The following is a 20,884-nucleotide window of genomic DNA, read 5'->3' as shown; positions in this document are numbered from 1 at the left end:
ATTATACAGATAAAGACAACCTTCTATTTTGGCTCATTTCGACGGTCTAATTAGCAATTTGTCTAACTTATTATTTTTTAACATTTTTATGTAGTAATAATCCAATTATAAATTATTTTAATGATTCAAACCTAAACATTATATCTCTATTAGATATTAATGATATTAAATAGTTTTTTAAAGTGATAATAAATTTTAAACTAATTATTTTTTTTCGTACAAATAAAAAATTCTCTAAAATGGAGTTAGACAATTTGCAAATTAGAAATTCGATTTATTATTCGGCTGCCCAATTTTAAAACACAGTAACTAACAATTTTAAGATCTTTAAAAATTAAAAAAAAAAAAAAAAATTTTCCCGCCTACCCAAACGGCACAAATTTTTTTTTGTTAATGTTTTGTTGAATTTAAGTTGACGATTATTGATTTTTCAACTTCTTGTTAAGTGAATTCTACCAAAAAGTCAACATTTTTTTTGTGACGCTTGGGTAATTGATAAAAAATTTTATTTTTAAATAAAAAATACTTGTATATAAATATTAAAAAAAAAAATACTTGAAATTAAGGTTTAAAAATTATAAAAAATACTAAAAAAAATCAGGTATAAAAATTTTGCAGACTGTGTTTTAAAATTGGGCAGTCGTATTATTTATAATTATCTGTTTTTTTTTATTTAAGACAATATTAATAATTATCAATTATTTTTTTTTAATTAATTAAATAATGACAGGATAATTATAAGTCAATTGTTATTAAAAGTTAAAAAATTGTAGATAAAAAAATAATTTTAAAAGAAAAAAAAATCTGTCAATTAATAAAAGCAACAAAAAAATTAATTTTAATCTCTGATTTTTTTTTAATTAGAAGGTATTGTCGTATCTATAATACAATATTCTATTTTCAGTTTCACTATATTGTCCATATTTTTTTAGACCATATATCGCGTAACTAATTCCAAAAATGCGCATCTCAAAATTTACGCGTATAAAAAATTGTTTTTTCATTCCAACTAACTTAAAAATGTTTATAACATTTAATTTTGTAAGAAAAGTGAATAAAAAAATTTTTTTTTATCCACCTCTTTGTGTCCACCGATTATTTTTTTTTAATCATAATTAATTATTAGCTTTGAAAAAAAAGAAAAGTTATAATAATTACTTTTCTACTTATTTTATTTGAAGAGATTATGTATTTAATTAAAGAAGAAACTAAAATATTTATTTAGTTAGACACTACTTCGATATCGTCTTCATTATAATTATCTTTTACTTCTGAAAGTAAAAAATAATAAATATGTATTGCTTGTAAATCTAAATTTTTATAAAATTCTTTAATCTTAAAACAAATTCATCAGTAGTTACCATCATCAAAGCACAGATTTTTGTAATATCGATGTTAATTTTTACAATTAAACATAATTAATTACACTTTATCAGTGGAGACATGATTATTGGGTCAATAAAAATAAAAATTTTTTAATTGAGTCAAATAAATTTTTCTTCAAATTTAATATTACTGTTATTTTGGTTTTTTTTTAAATTCAAATCTATATTCTTTTTAAATAAAATAAGTTTAGAAAATGTAATTGAAGTTATGATTTTTTTTATTAATTAAATTACAACTAAAAAGATATTTCTAAAAAATTGCACTTATAGTTTTATTACATGTGAAATTTTTTTTTTGTTTAATTGAAATTTTTTCAATAAAAAATTTCTAAAAATTTTGAAATGTCAGCTAAGTTCATTTTCATGTTAAAAAGTCATTATTTTTACCGGTGATAATTTTTTTTAAGACTAATAATTAATTATTAAAAAAAATGATACGCCCTTTTGCACGGAAAGAACAAGATGACACTGGATATCACCCCAAATTATACTGAGTGATATCTGTGATGAAAAAAAATTTCAGATAGTAGCTAGTATAATCCAGATTATACTGAGTGATATCTGGATTATACTCATTGTAATCTAGATTGTACTCATTGTAATTTGGATTATACTAGCTATTATCTGAAATTTTTTTTCACTCAGTATAATCTGGGATGATTTCCAGTGTCATCTTGTTCTTTCTGTGTGGCTTTAAAATTTTTTTGTCTTATACAAAAAAAATTTTTTTTTATTCACTTTTCTTACAGATCTAAATGTTATAAACATTTTTAGGTTGGTTGGAGGAAAAAAATTTTTTTATTCACCTTTTTGGCTCTGCAAATTTAGAAATGTGTCCTTTTAGCATTAGTAACGCGATTAATTATGTATTACTCAAATTTTTCTTTTTTTTCTTCAAATATGTATCATATATTATAATAATTAATTAATAATTACATATTATGTTACGACAAATCTTGAAAGACGTTTCAACGGTTTCGATTGATTTGCGAATCAGTCTCCATCTCTGGCTACATAATTATTACACATAAAAAAAAATCTAACAAGTTTGGCTATTGATCAAAGATTTTCAATTACATGGTTACAATTTTAATGGACACTTTCGTTTGTATTCATTTATTTACTCATTAATTAATTAATTAATTAATTTATTTATTTATTTCTTAATTATCAACTGCCTTGAATTAATTAATCCGAACTCTGGTAGCATTGTCATTTATAAAACTTTACAATATCAAGATTAATTAGATACATAGATTACTTATTAATTGTGAGATCACCGTCGCCTGAGTCGTAATTATAAATTAACGAGAGTGTGAAACTGACAACTATTACATACTTTTTTTTTTTAATTCATCAATTAATCAATTACTTCTCTCATAATACAATAAAAATATTAATAATTATTAAAATAAAAAAAATGTTAAAAGTTTATCGGTAAAAACTCATTGTTAAAAATAAAAAATAGAAAAAAAAAAACTGAATAATAAATCAAAATAAAATATGAACACGCGTTTTTAATGCAACTATTTCAAATAATTTAACCCTTACCGGCCACACGGGGTGACTAGTTACCCCAGGCTTAAAAAACTGGAATACGGGGTCTTAAAATTCCCAAATAAATACAATAAACGGCATATGCCGTGAATCTGAAAAGTGAATTTTTTTGAAAAAAAGCCATTATTCTAAAATTTTGACTTATGTGACCAGTTGTTAGAACGCTATCTATTAATTAAGCAAGTCTTAAACCGTTAGAAATAATGAAGAACTCGTCAACGAACATGACACAATTAATTAAAAGTCTCAAAACATGTACACATCTTGTCCAACCGGGTTTTTCAGCGTGGGGTAATGAGTTACCCCATGTGGCCTGGGTGAGGTGTGGCCGGTAAGGGTTAATTGATAATAGTGAAATAATAAAATTAGCTGATAAAATAATTAAAAAAAGTGCTCTTTCTTTCCGAGGGTTACCCGATCTTCCGCAGACGGAAATAAGAGAGCGAGGCCCTTGCTTGTGCGACGAAAACAGCTGCGTCAGAAGTTTATTGGTAAAGTTTAAACACGCGTTCATAAGTATGGCCATCTTCAGCACCTACATGACTTTTATTTGTGATTTTTTTTTGAGTTACTGTGGATTGACAAGATAGTGAATCTTGTTGTTCAATCTCGCCGATGAAACTCAGCTAAACATAGTCGACAGGACCAGGAACCTTCTGGTGGAGATGCGAGAGGTGGAGACAGACAATACATGTGATATCCACGATCACAGTCATCACAGAACAGCAGCTGGTCCTAATTTTTTTTATTTAAAATACGTTTTTTAATTATAATTTTCTACGTTAAAATTTGAGTTTTAATTTTTGTAAATTAAAAATTAATAGGAAATTTTTGAATTTTAAATTAAACAATTTCAAAAAAAATGTTTAAATGAAATTTTTTTTTCTTCTTTTAATCATATTATTAAGAGAATAAGAAAAATTTTGTCTCCAGGATAATCATATGATAAAATCGGTTTTTTTAGTGAAATTTAGTGTCATTGAAAAGGTCTTTTGAATTTGTGTCTTTTCAAGGTTTCATATCATTTTCACCGATAGTCAATTTATTATGATATTTAGGCTGCATTCAAAAATGCTCTATCTTTAGATACATAATTAAGAAATGACCTTGTATTTTGTGAACTATTGACATTTTTAAAGATATAATCCCACCCCGGCTTTACACTCATCGAGACCTTTCATTTGAGTACCCACTTCAATTTTTCATATATTTTATGTATACTATATATATGTATATATGAAAAATATATCAAAATGCATGTGGGTATTCAAATGAATGCTCTTGATGAATGTAACATAGGGATGAGCTTAGATCTTAAAAAATGTCAATAACTAAGAAATGAAATTGTATCTTGTCAACTATTGACATTTTCAAAAATATAATCTCATCCCGGTGTTACACTTATCGAGACCTTTCATTTGAGTACCCACATCAATTTTTTATATATTTTATATATATTATATATATATGTATATATGAAAAAGATATCAAAATGCATGTGGGTATTCAAATGAATGCTCTTGATGAGTGTAACATCGGAATGAGCTTATATCTTGAAAAATGTCAATAATTGAGAAACGACCTTGTATTTTGTGCACGATTGACATTTTTAAAGATATAAGCTCACTCCGACGTTACACTCATCAAGATCTTTCATTTGAGTACCCACATCAATTTTTCATATATTTATATATATTATATATATATGTATATATGAAAAATATATCAAAATGCATGTGGGTACTCAAATGAAAGCTCTTGATGAGTATAACATCAAGATGAGCTTATATCTTTAAAAATGTCAATAGTTAAAAAAGTACAGTGCAATTCACCAAAAGTCATTATTTAATTAAGCAAAATTTTATTTATTTATAGTTCACAATGCACTGCAGTCACGTAGTGACTGCAAGGTTGCTAGTTTATATTAAATATAAATACTATAATTATATTTTTTAACTGTTAAAATTTGAGATTGAATTTTTTAATTTTTATAAGTTAACAATTAATAAGAAATTTTTAATTTCTAAATTAAAAAAAATATTCAAATAAAATTTTTATCTAAAAAAAAAAAATTTGTTTTTCTTCTTTTAAGTCATATTGAATATAAATACTCACGTCATTATCAGAAGTACCACAAATGGAGCAACATTTGCACTCGATACACTGCCACCTGTACTTACGTACAGATACAATCATATTTGCAGTAAATTGCAAACAAGTCGGATGTCCTACAACAATAATTTCACATGGTCAGGATAGAGTGTAGGATTACTGGAGCAGGAGACTTGACTGGAGGGCCAGAGCAGAAAGGTGCCAGGACATTTATCTTGTGCCGAAGAACAGTGAACTCCAAGCTATTTTCGCATTACTTATTTTTTTTCAAAAATACTTTCAAAATTTTTAAATAAATTCAAACCGGTTTTCATAAAAATGTTATTACTTTAAAACTCAAACACAGACATTTATCCCTGTGTTTCATTAAATAATTAGCAACAATAATTATCGCGATTAACTATGTATTTCACCTTTCCTCAGCACTAAACGTCCGGAATAATGAAACGCTATCATATTTCCGCACAAAGTATTTTTATTTTTCTTTTTTTTTTCATGTTGATAAATTATTTTCATTTATTATTTTTAAAATTCGTCGACGTTGCGTATTTCATTTCGAGATATAGATGGTTAAAATAATTAGCAGGGCGTACCTTGGAATAGTTCACGTTCTTTCTTGCGCAGCACAATATAAACGTCGCAAATCACACTCTCTCTTTAGCATACAAAAAAAAATTATCAATATAATTTTTTTTTTATCTCTCTTATAAGTCAAAGTCTCACACACTCACTTTCAATAGATTGCTTAATATATAAATTAATTATTCTAATTAATCTACTTACAAGTTACAAATATTCTCGCTAAGCATCTTAAATATTGTTCAATAAAAATTACCTAACAACAAGTCTTTAATTTATAATTTTTTTTAAATTCACTATTTTTTTTCTAGTATTTTTTTTTGTCTATACGGAAAGAACAAGATGACACTGGATATCATCCCAGATTATACTCAGTGACATCTGTGGCGAAAAAAAAAATTCAGATAGTAGTTAGAAAAATCCAGATTATACTGAGTGATATATGGATTATACTGCATGATATCTAGATTATACTCAGTGATATCTGGATTATACTCAGTGATATCTGCATTATACTAGCTACTGTATATATAATATAAAATATCAAAATGCATGTGGGTACTCAAATGAAAGGTCTTGATATGTGTAAAATCAAAATGAGCTTACATCATTAAAAATATCAATAATAAAGAAATGACCTTGTATCTTATGCACGATTGACATTTTTAAAGATATAAACTCACCTCGACATTACACTCATCGAGATCTTTCATTTAAGTACCCACATCAATTTTTCATATATTTCATATATTTTATATATTTATAGATATGAATATATGAAAAATATATCAAAATGCATGTGGGTACTCAAATGAAAGCTCTTGATGAGTGTAATATCGGGATGAGCTTATATTTTTAAAAACGTCAATAGTTAAAAAAGTACAGTGCAATTTTACGTTATTATTACTATCTAAAGAATTTTTTCACTCAGTATAATCTGGGATGATATCTAGTGTCATCTTGTTTTTTCCGTGGATCTAAAATTTTTTTTCATCACAGATATCACTGAGTATAATCTGGGATGATATCCAGTGTCATCTTGTTCTTTCCGTGTATAACAAGAAGAAACTAATTTTCCAGAGGAAAATATTTTTAATTAATATTAAAAACTATTTTTATTATTTATTATTATTATTATGTTATGATTACTTGGTTCATTATTTTTTTTTTTTTAATTAATATCTCTCATTAAAATCCGAGAGTAATTTGCGTGTGTATACAACATTATCAGGCAAGCTCATCGTTATGATACAATTAAAATTTATATTTGATTCCCATTACATTTATTTAGATACATTAAATCTCGCATTGATATTATTTTTTATCTTTATTTCGGCGGTAATTGTATGACCTTTTTTTTTTAGTAAGGCCTTGGAGATATTTCAATTCATCGTTATCACTTTTATGTAAATTAATAATAATAATAAAAACACATGTGCGAATAAAAAGTAATGGGAAAAATATTAAATTGTAAAACATTTTTAAATATTTAAAATATCAAAGCTTATAAAAGTAAAACTATAAAATCTAATCAAATCACATATTTCAGATTAGATTTTTTTTTTAGTGATTAAATAAAATAATTGTAAATTAATGCCCAATAATAGATACTTGGCGTAAATTAAGTAAAATTATATTACTTAATATTTTAAATATTTTAGTTAATGCGCTGATTAATATTAAATAATATTTGTTCTTTTTTAAACAATTCAATAAAGAAATTTTTTTTTGTCAATGATACTTGTATCATATTTAAAAATTTTGTACGCTTATAAATTTAAATTTGTATAAAAAATTTCTATATTAAAATATTAAATTGTGAAATCACAGTATTATTTTTTCATTATAAAAATTTTATCATTACGTATGTATTGTTTTAATAAAATAAAAAACATAATTGCACCACTGACAATGTTTTTGATCTTGCTGCCATGACTAGTGTATCATTTATAAATTTACGTAACTATTTTAGTTGCATAAAGCTCATTTTTTGATCTACATTTTTTATTTTAAATAAAATCAATTACTAAAGAAAAAAAAATCTAAGCAATTCTCTAAATAATATTAAAATATTATATAATTTTACTTAAACCACAGCCTGGTTAATTATTAGCAAACGAAATCGCGGTTTCTAAAAACAACTACAGCTTGTATATGCCTTATGATAAACTATGCATTGTTACATTTAATTTATGCAATATTTCAAACTTATTTTTAATTAACTAACACTAGCTTAATAATACTTCGAGTAGCCTGGTGAAAAAAAAATATCCATGATTTTAAAAATTATTTTATATTAATTTTAAATATTATAATTGAAAAAAAAAAGATACTAAAGTTTGCATAAATTGACAGATTTTAAAAGCAATAATTAAATTGATGCAAATAAAAATTATTTAAAAACAAAAATTTTACTGTCAATAACGGTTTGTGGAATTGCTTACAATTAGCGTGAATTTGAAGCTTACCGTTTAAATGCTAACTTAAGTATCATAAAATTTAATTTGGTAAATATTTACAAGTGGGGTCTATTTTCATTTTCATTTTTTTGAACGAAATTTCTATTTTATTTTATTGATATATTTTTTTTTTTAAATGAACAATTAAAAAAATTGATTATTACAATTTAAACAAATTTTCAAAAAAATTTATAAATTTTTTAGAAAATTGTGATATTCAACTTTTTTTTTTAATTTTTTTTTTTTTTTTTCAAAAAAAAAATATATCAAAAAAAGATAAAATAGAAATTTTATCAAGAAACATGAGCCAAAATTTTTTCCAACTTTTGAAGGCAAAAAAGCTATCGAAATATTTTTTTCTTTCACGAAATTTTTTATCATAAAAGCGTCGTAAAAACAAGCAGAATAAAAAAAATTTGAAAATAATAATAATAATGAAGATATTGATCTTAATATCTTTGGATACAACCAACGGCTCAATCCTAGCAGTATTTTATCAATAATTCTTAATCTGCGTAACACTAATGTTTAAATATTAAAAAATGTCTTACGCACTTTTAGATCCTGGGTAACGATAATATGAAAAAAATAATTAATTATAAATGTAACTCTACACACTTAGTTAATTTATGTTAAATTATAAGAATTATAAGGATTAAAATTAAAAATTTTTAGTTTATTAGCACTGAGAAAAAAAAATACTACTCTTAAGAAGATTTTCTCGTCACAAGAATGATAATTTTCAAGAATATATTTTCTTGTCACAAGAATTGATTGAATTAATCAAACTTTTTTTTTTTTTTTTTTTTTTTTTAATTCAAGTGAGCCTATTGTTTTGTTAATCTCTAAAAATTAATGCCAAAATTTTATTATTATGATAGATATTGATATTTTTTTTATCAAAAAAAACCAAAATTCATTTTAAACGATTTTTGAACCTATAAATTTTTTTCTGGACAAAAAAAAATTTTTTTTCAATGAGATATTCATATTAGTACTTATGTTTTTCACTCTATCGAAATCTTCTACTTTGTAAAATTGAGAAATTCTATTATTGGCCCTTTGGGCTGTTGGATTAAAATAAAATAAAATAAAAAAATTGAGTGAACGAGAGAAAGAATCTTAATTTCAAACCTTTAAACGAAAAAATGAATCCCAATTTCAAGCCTTTGATATTTATTCACACATTTTATTTCTGTTCCATGAATTTATCATTCTAGATTCTCTCAGATTATCATCGTTTATAATTTGTACTACTGAGTTTAACTCCTCAATTTCAATTTTCAATTTTCAATTTTTATATTCAAATTTATACTTTTCTTGTATTCTTCATAATTATATTCCAAATTTAAAAAAACGATTATTTTTTAATATCTAAAATTTTTGAAATTTTTTATCTTCATTATTCATACTTGTACTTTTATCGTAATTCTTTTTAGTATACTTTTTTCATTGAAATTAATTAATAAATAAATAAATAAATTTTCACTTGTAAAAAATTACCCTTAATTTTATCACCCAAAAATTTTTTATGGGATATTTTTTAATGCAACCAGGTACCTTTTAAAAATTAAAAAATAATCAAACCTCGTAACAATGCAGAGTATATTATAAACAATTAAACAGAAAGATAAATAGCCTCTATATATAATAATAATAATAATAATAATAATAATAATAATAATAATAAATGATAAAATAAAATAAAATAAAAACTATCTAATAAGCACATATAAAAAGTAAACTAATAGTGATTGGCCCTTCTCGTGTACTTGCGCTTTTGAATTTTCTCCAGAGTCTCAGTCTTACCTGATCTACCGCAATCACTGCAAGAGACCAATTCCTCGGACCCGCCTGTTTTTTTATTCTCCCTCGCGTCACCGAGACAGAAATCGCAGTAGGGGGATGGTTGAACAGCTTTCCCGGACTTCTTGTCAAGGACTTGTCCAGGTGCGGGAAGATTACCACCCATAACTCCAGTGCTCGCAGCACCACCACCACCACCGATGAGTCCCAATCCACCACCAGTGCCACCGATACCACTGGAGATGATGTCTGGCCTGAGCGATGACGGTGATGAAGAAACGGAACCAGGCGAAGTAACTGGGATCTGATGCTGCGGCTGAAGCTGGTGCTGATTCTGCTGCTGTTGCTGGTGCTGATCTTCCTTAGGAGCTGAGACAGTAGGTGAGGCTGGAGCGGCACTCGTCTGAACCGCTGGCGGCAGCTGTTGCTGCTGCTGCTGCGGCTGAGGCGGTGCCCCGGCAGCCGGGGTCGTACTTGCCACAGGGGAGGGACTCGAGGTACTCGACGAGGCAGTTGTGCTCTGTCGACCCCGACGTGTACCACCTAATCACAAACCGACCACATACCCAGTTGCGCTTTTTGTCACTATCCAACAATCATGCACTCGGCTCCACAACAAATCATTTTTTTTTTTGCTCTTACATTCTCTGATTTCCCTTACGCACTCTCATTCTTAATTTTTTTTTTTTTTTTAATTTTTTTTTAAATTATTTATTAACAATTGATTCCGTTGGTTTTAAAAATTTTTAATTTTTAAATAGAATTTATAATTTTTAATTTTTAATTAAAAAACAGTAACAAAAAAATTTTTTTAATATTTTTATAAAATTTAAATTAGAAAAATTCATTAACAACGGAATCAATTTTTTTACAAGCAGGAACGACCCCACTGACACGATAAATAATAGAAAGTTGCATTAATAAATTCAAAGAGCATTCCATCACCAACACCAATGTTAATAGTGTATAAATATAAATTTATAAAAAATTCCCAAATCCAGTGTTCAAAAGAATACGTAAAATATTTGTTTTGATTTTTGTTTTTTTTCATTTTTTTAAATAATTATTTAAATCTGATATATTTAATCTAATGTAAATATTAATATATAAATGTATATATTAAAAAAAAAAAAATGCGTGAGTCAGGCAGGCGACTTGCAATAAAAGTCGTTTAATTTCGTGTTTAACGTGCTCGAAGCATTCAGCATTCGCGTGCAAAAATAAAAAAAAAACAACTCGCTTCTAATAAAATGGAGTTACGTAAAAGCAAACGAAGCATTGATTATTTTAATTTAATAATTCTTTGTTTGTTTTTTTTTTTTTTTTTTTTAAATCCATATTCTGTATAAGTCTTAATATCTATTCTCGTTGCATCCATTGATCAGTTACTAAATACATGCTTTAAAATAATTTTTATTGTTTTTTTTTATTTCGACAGAATTAATAAAATTATATAATTATTGTAATAATGAAAAACACACATACTTTTTTTAACGCTTTATAAAAAAAATTTTTCATTTCTATTTATTTTATTTTAATTATTTAATTGAAATTAGAAATTTTATATATAATATAGTTATAATAATATAATTATAATATTATAATAATAATAATAATAGTAATAATAATAAGAATAATAATAGTAATTGTTATAATAATAAATGTATGGTGCTGCATGCCATTGCAAACTAAATGACATAATTTAAAAAATGAAAAATAAAATGACAACGCATTAATTTATTTCTCACAATATTATAATGTGTATGCTCAAAGACTGGCCGAGTGGTTTTTTCATTATTAATCGCGAGATAATCCCCTCATTCGTATCTTGTTATCTGGTAAGAAGACTTCCAGATATCGAAGGCGTCTCGATTATATTCTGCGGAAGTACACGAGAAATAACAAAAAATATGGATTTTTTGTGTTTTTTTTCTTTTTTTAAATATTATTTAAATATAAATATATATTTAACTATCTTAGTCAATAAAATCTACTTCAAACAATTATTTTGAGGGGGTGCAAAAAAACATAACTCGTTAACTCTTTGGTCAGTGAATGCAACGTGATACTTAATAACAAGCGTCTAATTATATTATATATATAATATGAAAATTAAAAAAAAATAAAAAAAAAAAATAATTTTGTTTTATGTATACACGGAAAGAACAAGATAACACTGAATATCATCCTAGATTATATTGAGTGAAAAAAAATTCCAGATTACAGTGAGTATAATCCAGATTACAATGAGTATAATCCAGATATTACCCAGTATAATCTGGATTTTTTTAACTACTATCTGAAATTTTTTATGACAGTAAAGAATAGCAGTCAGTAGAGAATTTTTTAATTTTTTTTAACAAACAAATTTGTTCCAAAAAATAATTAAAAAAAAATTGCATTTTTTATTTTTTTAAATTTCTACACGCCAATTTTTTTTCTTATTTTTTTTTGCCATAATTTATTTGTTGAAAAATAATTCTAAAAATTCTAAAAATTATTTAATATCTGCTAAATTTATTCTCATAATTTTTTTTCACCACATGTCACTGAGTATAATCCGGGATAATATCCAGTATCATCTTGTTCTTTCCGTGTAGATAATATATAAAATAAATAAAAAACAAAAGTTAAACAAAAAAAAGACAAATCAAAAAAAGAACTAAAGAAATATAGAGACAATCTTATGAACACAAAGATTTAAAAAGTAGTATACATGTATAGAACAATAAAAATTAGACAGTATATTATTGTTTTGCAATGCACACGTTTTACATATTCTTTTTTTTTTTTTTTTTTTTTTTTCTATTTCCCTCTCTCTCTCGTTCTTTAGCTTCCAATTTGATAATTTAATATAACAAAAAAACTAATTAGTAAAAAAATGATCAAGTCTTTACTAATAAATGTAATTTTAATTTTAATTTTAATTTTAATTGAAATTAAAATTAAAATTTAAATTCAGTTTAATAAAGTAGTAAATATTTATTGAATAATTAATGAATTAAAAAAATCTATACGGATGGCTAAGCATGAAACGTTTAAAATAAAATTTTAAATTAAACAAATTATTTAATCGGACTGTTGGACTAAAAGTAAGGAAGAGAGATGGGAATTACTTGTTACTTAATTTTTTTTTTAAATCTTTTTTAAATGATTTGTTTTAGTTATTTTTAAAAATGTTTGTTTTAGAGAGAAATGTCTTATTAAAGGAAACTGCGATAACTGAGCTGATTTTGGGTCCAACCTGGCTGGTCCGAAGCAGCGGTGTCTGCAACGCTCCGTGATTCGACTTCGGCAGGACTGGGACTTAGTTCCTTAGCAGGATCACCAGAGGAAGTAGAGTGGGAATGACCGTAATGGTAGACCAGACCAGGTCTGGTTTTATACCGTGCGCTGCATACTGCAAAAGTGCAAATACTATTTTCCCCCAAACCATCCAATGCAAAAAAAATTTTTTGTCTTTTTTGTTTTTGTTATTTGTTTTCCTTTTTAACAAGGAATTATTTTAAAAACTGATCAAAAGAAAAAATAATTTTTTTTATATCAAAAGTTTTTTTTAAATTAACGGGTTTTTTTTCGGAAAATAAAATTATTGTAATAGTAATAGTAAATAATTAATTAATAGAAATAAGGGCGGGGGATTTAATTAAGGGGACAAAGCTCGAAGGTACGAAGAGAGCGTTTGCACACCGTTTTTTTTTTTTCTACTTTTACTATTGCTCTAATTTTTGAGCATTTATTAATTAATTAATTTTTTTTTTTAATAAAATTTTTTTCTTTTCTATCTTTTTTTATTTATTTTTTTTTTACTTATTTTTTTTTGGTACTTTTTTTTTCGCCACATCCATCCCTATCCTAATGTAAAATATATATGTCTATATGTGGACAAGCAGTGAAGGAAATTGTCAGCCCAAAAAGCAAAACTAATACAATGCAAGGCTTGAGATGCTTCGTAATACACCTACTTTAAATTATATAATGTATATCAGCTCGCTACAGAGTGAACCTATTACATTCTTTTTTTTTTATTTTAAGATTTTAGATTTTTTATTTTAAGTAATTTAATTATTTCATTTAGTATTATTTAATTTAACCGGTTGTTTAATATTAACTAGTTGTTATTTTAAAATAAAAAAGATTAATTCAAGTCCGAAGATATTTGGCCCATGTCCATAAGCTGATAATAAATATATGACACTTTTATTTATATTAATTTATCTAATGGCTATACACAGAAAGAAAAATTTCTTGACTGGAGAACATAATTCTTGGAGAACAAAAAGTTGTGTTGGCCGAAGTAAAAATTTTTCTTGAAATTCTATTCTTGGTGGAAGTCATTTTTTCTTAATTCAAATTATCATAAATACTTGATACAATAAATTTTTATATTTGATCAAGATTTTTAGATACTTTAAGAAAGCAGCACTACCTCCTTCAGTTGAGACAAAAATTTTCTCACCTTGAGAAAATTTTTCTCTTGAATTTTTGATACTCATTTTATATTATTTTACTGTGCAATTATACATCGCGTGCCTAAAGGTAAAAGGGCGCATATTTTTTTTTTTTTATTGCCAATCGAGTAGTAGACACATTCTGCGCTTAAAATTGAAAAAAAAAAATTACAAAGGTAAAAGGGCGTATGTCTTTAATTATACGCCCTTTTACTTTTAAGAATTTAAAATTTTGGTGATCTAAAGGTGAAAGGGCGTATAATTTTTTTTCGGCCAGTTTACAAAAGAACATATTCGTAATTTTAAAATGTGAAAAAAAAAACTTTCTGTGGTAGTAGCGGCGTAAAAACCTCAACTATACAATTTTTTAAAGTTAAAAAAGAAAATATATCCAAAAAAAAACAATAAATTACGCGTGATTATTTTCTTGCTTTTTATTTTAAGAAATAGTTATAAAATTTGGATCCTGGATTATTGATCATGATGAAACAACTGTTGTGTGAACGGCACCAGTAGTTACCCAAGCGTCACAAAAAAAAATGTTGACTTTTTCATAGATTTCACTCAACCAGAAGTTGAAAAATTAATAATCGTCAACTTAAATTCAACAAAACATTAACAAATTTTTTTTTACAGATTTTTACGTTTCAGACAATTTCAAACCGAATGGCAAAAAAAAATTTTTTTATACGCCGTTTCAGCACAAATCCCTATTGACCCTTAGCTATAAGTCCTTTTACCTTTAAGCACGCGACATATTGAATGAAAAAAAATGATGAAATATTATTTGATCTTCCCATTTGACATGTTAATCAATAAACATATTAATGAAAATTTACTTCTATCTTTATATTTAATTTTTTGGAGCAAGAGAGAAATTTTCTCAAGACAAGAAAATTTACTTCTATCAAGAACTAAATTTTTTGGAGCAAGAGGCTGAATTTTTTCATAACAACAAGATTTTTTTGACTTAAATAAATTTTCTTGGATCAAGATACGTATTTCTTAAAGCAAGTGAATTAATTTTGTTGGAATAAGTGAAATTTCTTGTGTTAAAAAAAATTTTTTTTTTCGCTCAAGAAAATAATTAGGAAGAAAAATATTTTCCTGGCTCAAGTGAACCTTTTTTTCTGTGTATTTGACTAATAGTTAATTAAAAAAATTAAAATAAAAAAAATTAAATAGAAATAATAAATAATCCGTTGTGAAAAAATAAAATTCAAGAGCTTATTTTTTTTAGACCAAATGTCTTTAGATGCTCTGCTAATATTATATAATAAATAAATATATATGAAATAATAACAAGACTTGTACGAAGAATTAAACAGATTGCAAGCAACATACGAGTTAATCTATAAGGACTTTTGTTTTATATATTTATTTTTAAAGGGAAGAAACGTTAATTTAATTAATTAAAAAGTAAATTACTTTGTGACTGTCACTGTTCTTCGAGATAATTTTACAAAAAAAAAAATAAATAACTTCAGTAATTATTTTTAATTATAATTTTAATAAAAATATACATTTGTAATTAAATTATTAAAATAAACCTAAATTGGCTGATCATAGACTTTTTTAAAACTTAACAGAGATAATTAATTATAATCTTTTTTTTTTTTTTTTGGTATTAAAGTTGTGAAATTAGTGTTTGTCTAATGAATTAAAAATGTATTCTGATATGAACTTTGGTAATGATTTGGCTGTTTAAGCTCGAAGAAAAATTGCAGCCACTTGATACGAATGAAATAATAATTAAAAAAAAAAAATAAATAAATAAAAGAGAGAAAAGATAAATAATACGGAATGCAAGTTAATGGAAAACCTATGATAATAAATAAGAGGATAAAAAGCTCCTCGTGTCATTACGCTAGTGGATGACCGCTTCCTGTCGTAATATTTTGTATCACTTTGTTTTATATCTTCTATTCACACTACAGTCATTTAATTGATTCATGATTAATAATGATGATGATTATAGTAATAATAATAATAATAATAATAATAATATTGGATATTATTATTATTTATAAAAATATTTGATCGAGCCTTTGTATATATTTATATATACCTACTTAAATAATCAGTGTACCTTTACGCGGTTGATTGTAGTTATGAAAAAAAAATATATAGTAGTAATAATTGTAGTAATAGTAACATTACTTTTACGATAAATGAATTAATATCTTTAAAAACGCAACGCGCGTTATTGTTGTGTGGCTTAGTGGAAATAATAAGTGGTAAGTGAACAGTATTTGCAAAAAAAAAATGGAACAAGTAAGAAAAAAGTGGTCATTTGTTATATCGATGGTTGAACTTACGGTCACATACGAATGGCTTATCGGAATCAGTAACATCGTAGTTGGCTTTTTTTCTTCCACGTCCACCACCCTAAAAAAAATTATTTTATTTTATTTTTATTAAAAAATAATAATATTAGGTAAAGTACCCAGTAGAATACTTATACACAGAAAAAAAAATGTTCTTAAGTCAAGTATATATTTTTGAAGAGCTCAATATTCTTGGTTTGAGTAGAAAAATTTATGATTTAAAGAAATTTTACTTAATTCAAGAATTTTTCGTCTTGATTTTAGACAATTACCCTCTTCAAAATTATATTTTTGGTTCAATAATTTTTCTCTTAAATCAAGTTAATTTTTTTTTCTGTGTAAAAGTACTTGAACAGACTTTTCGAATTGTTATAATACAAAATCCATAAATTGATTATGAGTAATATGCGCATATTATAATTATTCAATGATACAGTAATCGATTTCTTTCAGTTTTTTTAATTATAAATTAAAACAATTATATTTTTGTTGACTTAAAAGTTGACATGTCGAAAATTGCCGAAAAAGGTACTAGATCGTAAACCGAACAATCAGTAAAAAAAACGGTATATCATAATTTCAATGAAAAAAAATTGTACCACCTAATAAAATAGTCTTTTCTAAATAATACATATTTTTTGCAGACATAAACTATAATTTTTATATTAAATTTTAGCGTCTAACTATAACTCCCAATTTTCAAAGCGGTGCCCAGAACTTGAACATACTGGGGCCGTATAATTTTAATAGCACTTTAACCTCTAATAGGTTTATAGGGATCAGCATTGTGATTTGTATTAATTACTGCAAATTAAATAAGTTTTATAGCTAAAAATTAGTGTAGTTAAAAATTATTGACCGTTTTAAATTGAGTTTTTTTTAATTTATAATTGAAAATTTGTTTTGTCATTCATAAAAAATGTAATTAAAAAGTTAAATAAAAATATTTCTCATTTTTAAATGAAAATTTTAAATATTCACAGTATTATTTTTGATATTAATCAATAATATGTTATAATTCTTCTGATAGTTCATAGTCTATTTTAAAAACGTTGTCAAAATATAAATATTTAATTTTCTTTGTTATTTTGCGCTTCAATCAATTCAAAATTGTTTATATTTTCATGAAAATTACTAATTTTAACTAATAATTACATCTTTAAGTATTAAAAAAAAATTTTTTTTTAACTTCTTAAATTTTTTAAATCTATATTTTCTTTACAGATGCTATTTATTGTATAAAATTATTACTAAACATTTTACACATGAAAATGTAACATATTGTTGTAAATTGCTAAGAACGTTTCTTTAAAAATAGTAGGGTCAAATACGTTTTACTTAGAAACCTGTTCAACTATTGAGTACTTTAACTTATTATAAAAAATATTAAGTATTCATATTCTTACTTTTGTTCTTTTGGTCCCAGGGCTGTCGGTGGCAGGTGGATGACTTCTTGCAGGATGGTGTCCACTCCCTCGATGTCTTCTTCGTTTCCTCTTGCTGCTGTAACTTTCCTCGTAGTCGTAATCGCTGTCTGGATCTGGTTCCTCAAAGGCATCCATGTCCAGCATGTCTTGCTCGTCATAATACCACCCGTCTTTACTGTGCTCGTCTATTGGAATACATTATTATTATTTACTATTTTTTCCGAAGATCGGTGTTTTTACTAAATAAAGAGTTCTACATTTCAAAGCCATTATCCCCGATCCAAATTGATGTTAGACTAATTTTTAAATTTTACATTAAATTTTTATTTATTAAATTCTTTAAATTTTAATTTTTACTTATTATTTTATTATTATTATTATTATTATTACTATTTATTATTATTATTATTATTATTATTATTACTATTGTTTTTCAATAAATTCATATTTGTATAATTGTAATAAATTATTAGTGAATTAATTATAATTAGTTACTAGTTACCTTTAAGAGCAGCAGATTCTTTGGAATCATCATTCATACCCGCTATTATTCCATCGGCTCCCTCGACCCCGTCATCTATGTCACCTCTGACTCCCCGTTTGGGATGTAAATAATGCATCAGGTACTGACGTCGTTTTTTTCTCCATCTTTTACTAGGATATGTATAAATTTGCCCGTGTAATAAACCTGGCATACGTTCTCGTGAACACATAAACAGAGCCGAATGGTTCTGTGCGACTCCTATGAGTACAAATTAATTAGTAAATTATTTTCTTCCTTTTAAAAATAAATTACTACTCAAGAAATATTGATAAAATAATTTTTTTATAAAAATTAATCTATTGAAAAAGAATGATACTGAAATTAGCCAACATTAAATAATTTTTAGATGTTTTTAACAATTAAAATACTTTCAAAAAAAGCACGTATAATTTTTCAAATTTTCTACATGTGAAATTTTTTTTTAAAATAATTTTTTCAATAAAAAAAATTACAAAATTTTTTAGATGTCAGCTAACTTAATTTTCATGGAAAAGAAACCAAAATTCGACGTTTTTAATTTTTTATATATTTATTAAATTAGAACTAAAAAATATTTTTTAAAAATTGTTACTCAAATTTTTGACAAGTGAAATTTTTTTGTAATAATTTTTTTTATAAAAAAAATTCTAAAAATTTTTTAAAGTCTACGAACTTAATTTGCAGACTCATAAGTTTTTAACTCCATCTATGGCGAAATTCCCATCATCCTAGATGACAATAACTAATTACGTGACATTAAGTACCACCAAGCCTATTTTATTACTATACCACCCAGGTAAGATTGATTTCAATTATTAAAAAAAAAAATGAATTTTTTAATGATACTAAAGTTTGCCGACGTTTTTAATTATTTGATTTTTTTTTTAATAATTAAATTAAAACAAAAAAATATTTTTAAAAAATTTCACTTACAGTTTTTCAAGTTATTTACAAGTGATATTTTTTTAAAATTTTTTTGTAATAATTTTTTCAATAAAAAAAAATTCTAAAAATTTTTAAATGTCGGCTAACTTAATTTTCATAATTTCTTAAATTACCTGTTTGAGAGTCAAGAAAAGGCATACGGAGTCTTCGTTCTCTGCATAATCTACTGTTGTACGTTGATGAATTTTCAATGGCTTCCCTGTACGCTGTATCGTTGAGAAAGCTGTGGAGTAGTTGATGATATATATTAATATATATTAATGGCGAATATTTATGGTTATTGTAAAAAATGTAAAATTACGAACCTCTCGATTTTATTTAAATTAGCTTCATTAACCACCTGGATAATGGAGTGGGCTGACGGTATCGTTGCAACCGCCGTCATTTTGGCTCGCCCAAGCGTTCTCGAGTTTTTGAGGAACGTCTTGACGGCAGTTTGTATTACACTATGTACAACCACAAAATGACTGCTGGAAAGTAAGCCGACTACTAGCGCCGAGAATCCACGAACGGTGCTGATCAATACTTGAAGATTGAGTGCGCAAACTCAGCACGCTCCGAATACGTCCGAACTTTGTTATTATTATTTATTTTTTATGAAAATTGAGAGACATCTGATAATTTTTATTTTTTTTTTACAAATTAATTATAGTAAGAAAATGTTACTAAAAAAATTTAATTATTTTAAATTTTAAGAAATTACAAATACAATTTTTTTAAAAATAATTTTCTAATTTATTTAAAAAAAAAAATTGTCAAGTGTCTCCTAATTCAGTGTAATTCTGTACATAATTGTATCTCGCGCCACGTACTTACATATTCGTAATTTTTCTTTTTTTTTTTCTAAAATCCTACTAGAATTCAAATTTGCGCGCGCATGCGCGCGCTTGACTACCAAGTTTGCATATATTTTCATGCTTATGATATATATATATATATATATATGTATATATATATATATATATATATATATATATTTGACCAATCAACGTTACGAATAGTTTGCTTACATGATATATTTTCATATTTTTCATCTAAATTATAAAAAAAAAAATCAATATTAAGTGCTAACTTGAGAATCAATTTTTGAAAATTAAAAAAAAAAAAAAAACTAAAAACGAACAAAACAAATTTTTGATCAAACATTGAAGAACAGTTAAAGAACAATTGAATTAGCCAAAAAAATTGATAAAAAATCAATTACCCCTCGCCAACTTAAGAGAGCCATAAGAGTGGATGATACAAAATTGATGACTAAAGTGAAGTTAGTTTAGTATCGATATTCTCGATACTAATCGAAAAAAAAAATGGAT

At 25.3% G+C, this 20,884-nt stretch overlaps 1 protein-coding gene across 4 annotated transcripts; it reads right to left on the bottom strand.

Annotated features, from left to right (window-relative positions):
* Positions 1–3,510: 3,510 nt before the first annotated feature.
* On the bottom strand, positions 3,511–20,070 carry LOC123260219 (zinc finger protein ubi-d4 B). Of its 4 annotated transcripts, none has more exons than XM_044721240.1 (9): positions 19,877–20,070; positions 19,685–19,794; positions 18,606–18,845; positions 18,083–18,288; positions 16,668–16,737; positions 13,143–13,298; positions 9,902–10,441; positions 5,058–5,170; positions 3,511–3,677 (listed from the first exon to the last, which is right to left on the bottom strand). In XM_044721240.1, the coding sequence occupies exons 1-9, from the start codon at positions 19,954–19,956 to the stop codon at positions 3,546–3,548; spliced, it is 1,647 nt and encodes a 548-aa protein (XP_044577175.1). In that variant the 5' UTR covers positions 19,957–20,070; the 3' UTR covers positions 3,511–3,545. The 4 variants fall into 4 exon arrangements, with proteins under 4 accessions (XP_044577175.1, XP_044577177.1, XP_044577176.1 ...); XM_044721242.1 differs by having other exon boundaries at positions 9,902–10,267; positions 19,877–20,069; XM_044721241.1 differs by lacking the exon at positions 13,143–13,298.
* Positions 20,071–20,884: the final 814 nt, after the last annotated feature.

Source organism: Cotesia glomerata, linkage group LG2 (assembly GCF_020080835.1).
Source record: "Cotesia glomerata isolate CgM1 linkage group LG2, MPM_Cglom_v2.3, whole genome shotgun sequence".
Taxonomy (NCBI): Eukaryota; Metazoa; Arthropoda; class Insecta; order Hymenoptera; family Braconidae; genus Cotesia; species Cotesia glomerata.
This window is presented reverse-complemented; position numbering and strand designations above follow the sequence as displayed.

What these genes read in the sequence shown, in the direction of transcription:
- LOC123260219 (XM_044721240.1), bottom strand. Translation starts at nt 19,956, where the DNA reads ATGACGGCGGTTGCAACGATACCGTCAGCCCACTCCATTATCCAGGTG. An exon ending in TTTTCTTGACTCTCAAACAG is followed by an intron (nt 18,846 to 19,684) that starts GTAATTTAAGAA and finishes TTGTACTCATAG; the next exon opens with GAGTCGCACAGAACCATTCG. An exon ending in CGCTGCTTCGGACCAGCCAG is followed by an intron (nt 10,442 to 13,142) that starts GTTGGACCCAAA and finishes GTTTGTGATTAG; the next exon opens with GTGGTACACGTCGGGGTCGA.